Source organism: Pristiophorus japonicus, chromosome 14 (genome assembly GCF_044704955.1).
Source record: "Pristiophorus japonicus isolate sPriJap1 chromosome 14, sPriJap1.hap1, whole genome shotgun sequence".
In the NCBI taxonomy this organism is placed as follows: domain Eukaryota; kingdom Metazoa; phylum Chordata; class Chondrichthyes; family Pristiophoridae; genus Pristiophorus; species Pristiophorus japonicus.
In genome coordinates, this window is record NC_091990.1 from 146,027,944 (window position 1) to 146,039,969 (window position 12,026).

At 41.0% G+C, this 12,026-nt stretch overlaps 1 protein-coding gene across 2 annotated transcripts in view; it reads left to right on the forward strand.

Moving 5' to 3' along the window:
* Positions 1-12,026, forward strand: part of LOC139280139 (very-long-chain 3-oxoacyl-CoA reductase-A-like) — a 213,256-nt gene that overhangs the window by 166,813 nt on the left and 34,417 nt on the right. For both annotated transcript variants that reach the window (XM_070899670.1, XM_070899671.1), the window contains exon 7: positions 11,822-11,856. In XM_070899670.1, the coding sequence (XP_070755771.1) occupies positions 11,822-11,856 (35 nt within the window). The remainder of the gene's footprint in view (positions 1-11,821; positions 11,857-12,026) is intronic.

Here is a 12,026-nt window from a genome sequence, read left to right on the forward strand (position 1 = left end):
GCCTTCATTCAATGTGCAGCGTACAAGGGGACGACTTTCCCGTATGTATGGAAATGTTGGAGACACATGGGCCTGGACCACCAATCACTCTGCAGTGTTGTTATTGATGATGGGAACTCCATTTTTACGAGTTCCCATTACTATTAATGAGAAAATCCTCCTAAATCAAGAAACACAACATAATTTTTTTTTAAAACACCTCACTTATTTAAAATTAATTGAAATTAAAGTTAATTAAATGTTTTAGAAAAAAATATTAACTTTTTGAAATTTTTAAAAATGTTTTAATAGGGTATAAAATAAACTTGCCTTAATGGACAGGGTTTTTAACAAAAATATGATTAAATGTTTTAAAACTCTTACGCTGGTGAAAGTAAACTATACACCTGCTTTTACCAGGCCTAAAGGTTTGAAGGACATTCGCTGGGAATGAGTTGGACAAATAGCCCAATCTCTCCCGCGCAAATGTCCTTCTCCCGGGGATGTGGAGGATCTTGACGGATCGGAAAAGCAGATTTTCGGCGCATGCGCATCGCGCCCTGAGAACTGGCATTTGCGAGGCCTCGCCAGGTCTGTGCGCACTTCATATAGGTCTGGTGAGGCTGGAATTTTTGACACATTAACTTCCTGCTTACTTTTGTAAGCTGTGGCTCAGTGGGTAGCACACTTGCCCCTGAGTTAGAAGGTTGTGGGTTCAAGTTGCACTCCAGGAACTTGAGTGCACAAATCGAGGCTGACACTCCAGCGCAGTGCTGAGGGAGTGCTGCACTGTCGGAGGAGCCATCTTTCAGATGAGACTTTAAACCGAGATCCCGTCTGCCCCCCTCAGGTGGACGTAAAAGATCCCATGGCACTATTTCGAAGAGCAGGGGAGTTGTCCCCAGTGTCCTGGTCAGTACTTATCCCTCAATCAACATAACAAAAACAGATTATCTGGTTATTATCACATTGCTGTTTGTGGGAGCGTGCTGTGCGCAAGTTGGCTGCCACGTTTCCAAACTCCAAATTACAAGACTCCAAAAGTACTTCATTGGCTGTAAAGCGCTTTGAGCGCTCTCTCTCTCTCTCTCTCTCTCTCTCTCTCTCTCTCTCTCTCTCTCTCTCCCTCTCCTTTTTTTCTCTCTTTTTTTCTTTTTTTCTCTTGCTCTCTCTGCATCCCCCTCTTTCCTCCCCCCCCCCCCCCCCCCTCTCCTTCTCCTCTTTTCTGTTTCTCTCGCTCTCAATTGTTGGCCTGTCTTGAGCTTTTGAAGGGAGTAGGTATGGATATCTTTGAAGTTCACTTTGAGACACTGCAGTGAGCAGATCCCCTTTCTGAGCATAAGCGAGCCTTTCTACTCCCAGTCCCCCAACGATTTCAATTTAAAATTTTCATCCTCAAGGGCTTGTCAACTCGCTGAACTAATTAGTCATTTTAGTATGAACCACTGGGCAATGTACATTCTCAGATATTGTTAGTAAGTTGCATTCCTGTTTTGTAAGGAATGAGAGCTGATTTACGGTGGTCATCTTTGGCATTGAATACAAGAGAAGTATCTGGTGAAGCCCTAAAAAAAAAAATGGAATCATGCCATTTAATGGACCACAAAGTTTGTTTTTTTTGTTTTATAATAAAATACTTTCGAATTAATTTGGATTCTGATCAATTTGTTAGGAACTTTCTTTCTTAAATAGGATTGTAACTAGGTTAATGTTGGCCAAAAAAAACATTTCTTGTGTTCTGGCATCAAATCAAATTTCATTTTGACTACCTTTTCCATAGCTTGACAACTGGAACGATCTTGCATGGAGAAGGAACTCCTTAGGTAGTTGGTTAAAACTACTTTGGAGGGCTTCAAAAATACCAGCAGGTTATCCTGGTCCCAGCTAGCAAACTCTGCAGATATCTTGGCAATTGTCTGAGGACCTGCTGAAGAAATTTTGATGAACAACTAAGAGTAAAATGGGAGGAGAAAACATGTGTGTTAGCATGGTGCATATGTGTGCAGTAATTTATTCCTGATCCTGGTCTCAGTGGTACTTTCTTGCAGCCTTCATTGACTTCAATTGTTTTATTGCTTTCCTTGTGAAGAACAAGCACAGGGTACATGCTGGTTTTACAATTGGTTCTTAGTCAATGTACCAAATTTACAGGAATGGTCTTATCTGATTCAGTTGATTTGGGCAGTACTTGTCAGATATGTAATGTGCTGATGGCAATAAGGTAGCCAGAGCAATGGCTAGTGACAGTGAGAATGGAATGAAGAGCAACCTATGGTTATCCATGCCATTTATTAAATTTTTTAGCTCCTTTCACTAATGCTCGTCTGTACATCTAAGCTATGGGTGAGTTTCATAACTGTTGGTATTTTTTTTTCCTTTTGATCTTTTAAAATGGCATGCTTAATTCTCCTGTTAGTTTTGTGTGCACATGTGCCTGCTATTTTTGCCTGTCTTCTGCTCTGCTTGTGCAGTACTTGGGCTGTTACATGTATCCCATTCAGAAAAATGGTCTCAAACCGATCGTCAAGCTAGTGACCAAATTTCTTGTGCTATGTGCGGCATCAGAAAAGCATATTTCAGTCAGTGAAATTTGTTTTTGATTTGGATGCCCTTGTGCACACTAATGCAAAAGCAAAGTACTGCAGATGCTGGAAATCTGAAATAAAAACAGAAAATGCTGGAAATACCCAGACTTTCGCCAGAACACTAGTTTATTTTTGGCTTATTATAATGTTCAGAGATGGAAGAAAATATGGTCGCCATCTCCCACAAGTCCTGCCCTCAAGTTGTTGATGACTTGGGAGTGAAGTGGGTCCACTGAGCATCTGAACTCTCTGTACATTTGCCAATTTGGAGTTCTGGAGTTGATTCAACAAATCAGGATGTTAATGCATCATTGTTCAATAGTCGGTGCAGCATACATTTCAACTTTAGATCTCTGAACTGTCTTGCCTGTCCCCAATAGCTCTGCCCTGATAAATGTGTTTTTTTAATAGTCTCTGAAACTGTTGCTTTAAAAGGACAGTTATGTAGGGGTTGACATGAGGGTAAATCAGTATTGGTTTTATTTACTCAAAAGCAGGAGCTCGCTCCATGTGTCAGTAAGACTTGTCTGCAGTTATGAAATTCTTAATGATCTGAGCACCAATGTACAGCTCATGGAAGATGGCAATGTAGAACACAGTGAGGAAAAGATCAATTTGGCAAACTTCAAATGGTAGTTGCTATCTATCCAAAACAGCCTTTGATAGGTGTGTTTGTAAAGCATGTTGCTCACAGCTAAGGCAGTTGCAAACTGGCTGTGTTAACCTATGCTATCTATGTCTGATAGAGATGCACTAGCTTTCTCCACAATAAAGTGAAATTAAGAAATTCATAATTACAGCAATATTGTGATTTCAGAAGGAAAAGGTTTCATGCAAAAAGAATGGAATGAAGCAAATAAAATTTTAAGAGTGCTTCTGTTTTTAAGGTGTGCTCCATTATTACACCCTGGAATTAGAAAGGCACATTTGGAAGACATTGCTTTTTTAATTTCATACAAGAGGTAGATGTAGAGGCATTTTCCTGGAGTTCCTTTGACCAAGCTATCATTAATATTTTGTTGCATCTGTCTGGAATGAATAAGCAGTTTCATTTAGCATGTCAAAAAATAAAATCGAGCAAGATTGGCAAAACCCTGCAGTCAGTTTGTAGCCAGTAGCGCTCACTAAGGGGAGTTCCAGGAATCCGATAAAATGATTGTACTTCAGCTGCTGCTTGTTCCCAATGGAACTGGCAGCTCACTCATAAAAATCACTCGACTAATGAAAACGCCGCAGATCTTGGCAAACATGAAGTTATATTACTCTGTGCAAGCATAATGAGGGTTCCATTTCTCTGCCAGCAACTGAATGACCTTTTCTGATCAAAATTTTAAGAAATTAGTTCAAGGAACTCAAATTCTGCAATTGGTCACGTGATCAGAAAACTGAATTAAATGTTTATTAAAAAAAAATCATTGCTAGTTTTATACATTGGAGAGATGTCTGTTTATTTAGAATCATAGAATGTTATGGAACAGAAATTAATTCAAAATAAATCACCACGATCGTCCACAGTTGCAATTGATGGAAGTCACTGAGGCCACGCCCTGCATTTAAACTTTAGCACCAAAAACGCTGCGCGGATTGAATGCAAATTTACAATTTCATCATGCCAATTTCAACTTTAATCTCTAATTCAACAATGCTTACAGGTTGCAGCTGTTTTTATCATGTTTTTTAAAAAAAAAAAAAATCTCTGCTTACTATTTTCAGAGGTTCATTGCAGGTGTAGATTTGACTAACAATTTACATGTTTATGAAGAGTAAGCAAAACTGGTAATTACTGTAGTCGCAGTTTTTTAAAAGAAAACTGACAGTCCTGATGCATTCAGTTAGGAACTCACTGGGTTACAAAAGCATTCCCATATTTTTCAGAATGTACTCTTCATAAAAAAAACACCTCCTCAATCCCAGCATCACATCAATGCTAGTGCATTTGATGAATGATGCTTGACATTTAACATGTAAAGTCTTTATGAATTAAGAGGCATTTCTGTATTTTTAAGAAATCGGGACATTTTGAAATAAGTGTTTAAAGATTCATGTTTTTTGTCTAGCACAACTAATTTACAGAATATTTGTACTTGGTGGTCGGTATATAATTTATCATCTTCATACTTTACCAGATTGTTAAAATATAAAATACCTATGGTGAGCGTAATGCACATGGAATTAAGAAAATGGTAACACATGGATGGAAAGGTGATTGGAGGGCAGAAAACAAATGGTTGAAATAAAAAAGTTTTTTTGGGGACTGGTGAATGGCTTTCCATAAGCAGTGTGTGTTTGGGCTGCTATTTACTGTATCCATAAATGGTCTGCCAATTGAGGAAACCATATCCAAATTTGCTGCTGCCATACTGGGGAATGGGGACGACGATGTGTAAAACCGCAGGAAGGCACAGGCTAACGTGATGGTCAGATCGGTGGTGGGTGCAGTTCACTCTAGGGAAATGTGAAATGATGTATTTTTGGAAGAGATTGGGAAGAAATTCATTGTGTAATGGTCAGATTTTAAACTGAGTAGTGAAACAATATGCAGCTTACTGAAGGTGGCAGCACAAGTAAATAAGACTATGAAAAGGCCAATAAGACTGTGGACTGCAGTTGGAGCATTATGTATAGTTTTGAACACCCCATAATAGGAAGGATATAAAATGAATGGAGAAGATGTAGGATAGATTCACTAGGTATTACTATCGGGATGAGGGCTTCTGACTTTCATAGAAACTGGTTCTTGGATGTGGTAGCGCTGACAACGCCACATTATTTAGTGCCCATTCTTTGTTGTCTTGAAAGGTGGTGGGCCAATTTATTGCTTTATAGCAATTGTTATACAATTGATTTGGTTTGTTAGTCCATTTCAGAGGATAGATAGACGTAACCATGTTGTGTGGGACTGGAGTCATGTAGACCTGACTGGGTAAGAGTGACACATTCCCTTCCCTAAACCAGTGTGTTTTCTAGCCAATATATCGACTTGCTTTTTTTCCCTGATACAATCCCTGAAGGACATAACTGCCAGACTGGGCCTGCAGCAGGTGGTGAGACAACCACCATGAAGGAAAAACCTACTTGACCTCGTCCTCACCAATCTACATTGTCGTAGATGCATCTGTCCATGACAGCATTGATAGCGGTGACCACCGCACAGTCCTTGTGGAGACTAAGGACACCCTCCATCGTATTGTTTAGCACTACCACCGTGCTAAATGGGATAGATTCAGAACAAATCTAGCAGTTCAAAACTGGGCATCCATGAGGTGCTGTGGGCCATCAGCAGAAATTTATTCCACCACAATCTGTAACCTCATGGCCCAGCATATCCCTCATTCTACCATTGCCATCAAGCCAGGGGGCCAACCCTGGTTTTGAGTGTAGAAGGGCAAGCCAGGAGCCGCACCAGGCGTACCTAAAAATGAGGTGCCAACCTGGGAAAGCTGCAGCACACAGGACTACATACATGCTAAACAGCGGAAGCTGCATGCTATTGACCGGGCTAAGCGATCCCACAATCAACGGATCACATCAAAGCTCTGCAGTCCTGTCACATCCAGTCATGCATGGTGGTGGACCATTAAACAACTAACGGGGGGAGGGTTCCATGAATATCTCCATCCTCAATGATGGCAGAGCCTTGCACTCAAGCAAGGCTGCAGTGCTGAGTGGACGACCCATATTGGCCTCTTCCTGAGGTCCCCATCGAGAAGCTAGTCTTCAGCCAATTCGATTCACTCCATGTGATGTCAAGAAACGGCTGAGTGCACTGGGTACAGCAAAAGCTAAGGGCCCCGACAACATCCCAGCTGTCGTGCTGAAGACTTGTGCTCCAGAATTAGCCGTACCTCTAGCCAAGCTGTTCCAGTACAGCTGCAACACTGGCATCTATCTGACGATGTGGAAATCTGTCCCGTTATGACCTGTCCACAAAAAGCAGGACAAATCCAATCAGGCCAATTACCACCTACTCAATAATCAGTGTGATGAAAGGTATTGTCGACAGTGCTATCAAGCGGCACTTACCAATAAACTGCTCACCGATGCCCAGTTTGCATTCCATCAGGACCAGTCGGCTCCAGACCTAGTTACAGCCTTGGTCCAAACATGGACAAGGGATTAATTTCAGAGGTGAGGTGAGAGTGACTGCCTTTGACATCAAGACAGCATTTGACCGATTGTGGCATCAAGGAGCCCTGGTAAAACTGAAATTAATGGGAATCTTGGAAAACTCTCCACTGGCTGGAGTTATACTGAGGTTGTGGTAGTTGGTGGTCAATTATCTCAGCCCCAGGACATCGCTGCAGGAGTTCCTCAGGGCAGTGTCCTAGGCCCAACCGTCTTCAGCTGCTGCTTCAATGACCTTCCCTCCATCATAAGGTCAGAAGTGGGGATGTTTGCTGATGACTGCAGTGTTTAGTGCCATTCGCAACTCCTCAGATAATGAAGCAGTTCATGCCTGCATACAGCAAGACCTGGTTGACATTCAGGCTTGGGCTGATAAATGGCAAGTAAAATTTGTGCCACACAAATGCCAGGCAATGGCTATCCCCAACCAACGAGAATCTAATCATCGCCCCTTGACATTCAACAGCATTACCATCAACATCCTGGGGATGGCGGGGGGGGGGGAGGTGGTAACTATTGACTAGAAACTTAACTGGACCAGCCACCTGAACACTGGCAACAAGAGCTGGTCAGAGACTGGGTATTCTCCAGTGAGTGTCTCGCCACCTGATTTACCCAAAGCATTTCCACTATCTACAAGGCACAAGTTAGGAGTGTGATACACTCCACTTGCCTGGATGAGTGCAGCTCCAACAACACTCAAGAAGCTCGACAACATCCAGAACACAGCACCCCGCTTGATTGGGACCCCATCCACCATCTTCAGCATTCACTCCCTCCACCACTGGTGTACCGTAGCTGCAGTTTGTACCATCTACAAGATGCACTGCAGCAACTTGACAAGACTTGTTTGGCAGCACCTCCCAAACCTGTAACCTCTACCACCTAGAAGAACAAGGGTAGCAGCGCATGGGAGCACCACCACCTCCAAGACACACACCATCCTGACTTGGAACTATATCGTCGTCCCTTCATCAGGGCTGAATCAAAGTCCTGGCATTCCCTCCCTGACAGCACTGAGTACCTTCACTACATGGTATGCAATGGTTCAAGAAGGCGGCTCACCACCACCACCTTGGGCAATTGGGGATGGGTAATAAATGCTGGCATTGCCAGTGACATCCACAACCTGGAAGAAATATAACACTTTTTTGGGAATTTCTGCCTCAAACCATTGTTGCAGCAGAGTCAGCAAGTACATTTAAAAGGGAATTTTGTAACTGTTTGATAAAGGGGACTATTAAGATGTGGGATGTGCACAGTAGCGTGCGATTATACTAGTTGATTCATTTGGTGAACACTGTCAAATGACCTGTTTTAGCATAACTTTCCTATTTTTCAATTCTATATCTCTAGAAATAAACCCTAGTGCTTGATTTGCATTTTTAACAGCCTTGCTAACCTGTGTCGCAACTTTAGGTGATTTGTGTATTTGTACACCTTGTTCCTCTACCCCACCTAGACTCGCCTAAAGTAATGTGCCCTCTCTTCCTCCTACCAAAATATAATACCTCATATTCATCTGTGGTGAACTTCATTTGCCAATTATATGCCCATTCTGCAAGTTTATTAATATTCTCCTACAATTTTTTGCAGTCTTCCTCAGTATTGACTCTCTCGCCACCCCCTGCCCCCCCGCCCCAATCCAATTTGGTGTAATCAGAAAATTTAGAAATTGTTTTTTTGATTCCAACGTCTAAATCGTTAATATAATTTGTGAACAACAGTGGTCCCCAGCACTGATCCTTGTGGAACACCACTACCCACCTTCTGCCACTGTGAATAGCTACCCTTTACCCCTACTGTCTGATAAGATTCAATAGTATTATTTGAAGAGGAGCAGGGCCAATATTAACCCTCAACCAACATCACTAAATACAGATTATCAGGTTATGATATTGCCATTTGTGGGACCTTGTTGTGTGCAAAGTGGTTGCCATATTTCCTACATTACAAAAGTGATTACACTTCAAAAGTCCTTCATTGGCTTTGAAGCATTTTGAGACATCCTGAGGTCATGAAATGCGCTACATTAAGTTATTTTCCTTTCTATCTTTTATTTTAAAAAGCAAAGACTTTGTGGCTTTAATTTGGCCTATGATTTCAAGCCTTAACAGCAGAATAAGACATTGCAAACTACATGGTGTAACACACACCTCCTAAAATAGTGCATCACCTGACTTACCATGAGCAGCATTGCAGAAAATCCACAAATGGTTAAAAATTCTGCATTGTATATCCTAAACAGGAAACCTTTTTAATAGCTTTATGAAGCTGATGTGCATTGCAAAACATAATGGCATTACTGTAAACATTTAATAATGCAACCTGACATTCTCGGAGCTCTTTTATATGAAAAATATTTAACTGGACTATTTCAGATTTTTTTTTTGTCTAAAAGATTGTTAAATTAGAGTCTCCAGTTTTATGGGAATGTTTTCACATGCCCAATGATGGATCATGTAGGAATATAGTCTTCAAATTTATATATTTGTTAATCGCAGGTTAAATTATCACACCCGAAGCTTAAGAATTAATAAGTTTTCATTTAATATTTCATGTGTTTAAAGTTCAGACTATAAGAACCCTGATGAAATATGTAATTCTATACATGTAGGATATTTGAAAAAGGTATTGCTCCAGTAAATATCTTAATACTGCAACATCCACACACTAGATGTAAAGTCTATATTGGGAGTCCTCATGTTGAGTATGCACATGAAAATATCATGTTTGAGATATAGAATACCACATGTTCTCTCCTTGCATGTATTACACAAGTTGACTTCCCAACAAAGACCTGTAGCCAACCAATAAATTTACCAACCAGAGTCTAATCCTATTGCGATGCCACCAGTCCCATTAGACCAGGTGTCCATTGAAGAGTTGCACAGCTCCAATTCTTGGAATGAATTCGGGCAATTTCAAAAGTCAATTGGTGATTTTGATCATTGACTAAATACAGGTTTCTATGCTGCAGCAGGAAGTAGTGGTTCAAGCACTGGTTGCCGCAGTGAGATTTGAGGCTCTTGGTGTATTGCTTCACGGATTAGTATCACTGCATTCAAAATGACTCCCATGGAAGGTACAGGAGCTGCTTTGCCTACATAGTAATAATCACTGCAGATCTGAAGTATTTCATTCATTCACATAGAAAACTTTGACATAAAAAGGCACTATACAAATGCAGATTTTTTTATTACTACTATGCTTTAACAGGGACAGATTACCTGTTGGAACCATATAAATCTGCAAAATATGCCTGCTATGAAAAGTATGATGTCGTGTACTTTACTTAACTGTAGTGACAAAGCTTTGCTCAGCCTTCTGGTGTCACCACCAAAATGCCAGAGCATTGTACCTTAAATTGTCCCTCCCTCTTATTTTCTGCCAAATTAGGATGATCTTGGGCCCAGGATCAGTGTCTCACCAGATATTCTCCTTCCTCTTGGAACTCTGGTAGAGGTCTGCTAAAATGTGCAGTCTTTGGAAAACCATAAATACAGGCACAATTGTCCTAAAGAGGGTTCCGCTCTCTTTTTCACAAGCATCCCTCTGAGAGATTCCATTGGATGATTAGGTCAGACAATCTGCAGGGCACGATCATGGTTAAATACTTGAATGCGACAAATTTGCAGAGCCATGGGATGAAGGAAGGGCAGTGAGACTGATTGGATAGCTCGTTTAAAGAGCCAACACAGGCACGCTGGGCCAAATGGACTCCTGTTCTGAATCATTCTATGATTCTAGTATTGTCAGCCTACGTAGAAAGACCATTGGCTCCAAAGAAAGAGTTCACTCTCGGAGCTGGTTTCTATTCTAGTTATTTTGTAGTCCATGGAAAGACATGGTGATTGCAAAATATACCAGACTTCGAGATCCTAACCAGACTGTTTAAAATAGGATACACCCGAGGTATGCATGCTGCAACAGATTATTCAGCCAGTGTGCCCATGGATCTGCTCAGCTGTGATGGGCCGAAAGGATCCCGTATTGCTACTAGAAGTTTCTCTGGTTCATTTTCAGGGGCATCATTTTCATTTTAGGTTACTCTGTGACCTTTCCCCACCACTTGTTAAATTATATGTCCAAAATGCTCAAAATACCTTCCATGCAACATCTTGCATGTCTTTACATGGACAAGTTGGCTTATCCGAGCCCCATGCCGAAGGTTTTCAGCACAGCTGTGTGACAGATACTCAGTACAGCTGTGATTTAGTCAATTACAAGAAAGCTACAAGCCAAGTAGGAGCTGATATTCTCGGGTATTTCAACTAGACCAGCAGTCGGTGTTCTTTCTCTGGACTGGCTTACAGTTTACAGGAAGGGCTATAATTCTCTCTAGTTGGCTGTTTTAGGTCTGACGGCAGCAGCTCTTTGCGATTCCCAATTGCCACCAATTCAGCTCTTTGCTCTGTCATTGCTCTCCCTGCAGAACCTCCCTTTCCCAACTAGTAACTGAACCAGTTGACTGAATCTCGACTAGAGATCTCTCCATAGTCAGATGAGGATACAATACAAAAAAAAAGGAATCCTTATACACCAACAGCTACTTGCACAGTTGACAATGGTAACAAATGCATCTGACAGGATGGGTTGCCTATCGGCAGGGGAAGTGGACAGTAGAGCACTCCATCGGGGTCATCTAACCATTTGGAAAAAAAGGTGGTAAGGCTAGCTCTGGAACAGACCAGTATATTTGCGATCAGACAAATCATGGCATTTCCACGTGCATATTTGCATGTGGCTTTTCAAAACACTGCTCCCCTCCTGTTCATGTATAGCTCCTACACCTGGAGGCAGCTTGTATTTGCATTTATATGTTCACTTGTAAAGCAACAGTACCAATCTAATTGTGAATCTTAAATAGTGCAGGAATGTCATTGATACTAATACAAGATTCCTCTGTAGCTCTTATATGAATGAGTATTTTAAATGGAATTGTTCTAAGGGAATATTTTTTTTCTGCTGCAGACTCTTGTGAAGACAGGTCATATTTTAATATTTCTTTTGAAAAGTTGAAAATAATCAATTTTAGTGAGCAACATAATTCTCAAATTAGTTTGCAAGTGTGTTTTTTTTTAAATCCTTTTTGCTTCTTGACATTTCACTTTTTTATAATTCTCCTACAGATGACTAGGATGATATTGCCTGCGATGGTGGAGCGGTGAGTCACTCAGCTCATTATTATTTATAAGGGAGAATCCTTCCTTCAAGAATTCATTTAGAATGACTAATGAGCCTTGTCTCTGTTTAAATGATTGAGTAACAATATATGTATCATAGCAGAGAATGATTCATCGGCTCAAGGAAGTCTTCCCTTTCAGTCTTGTGGCT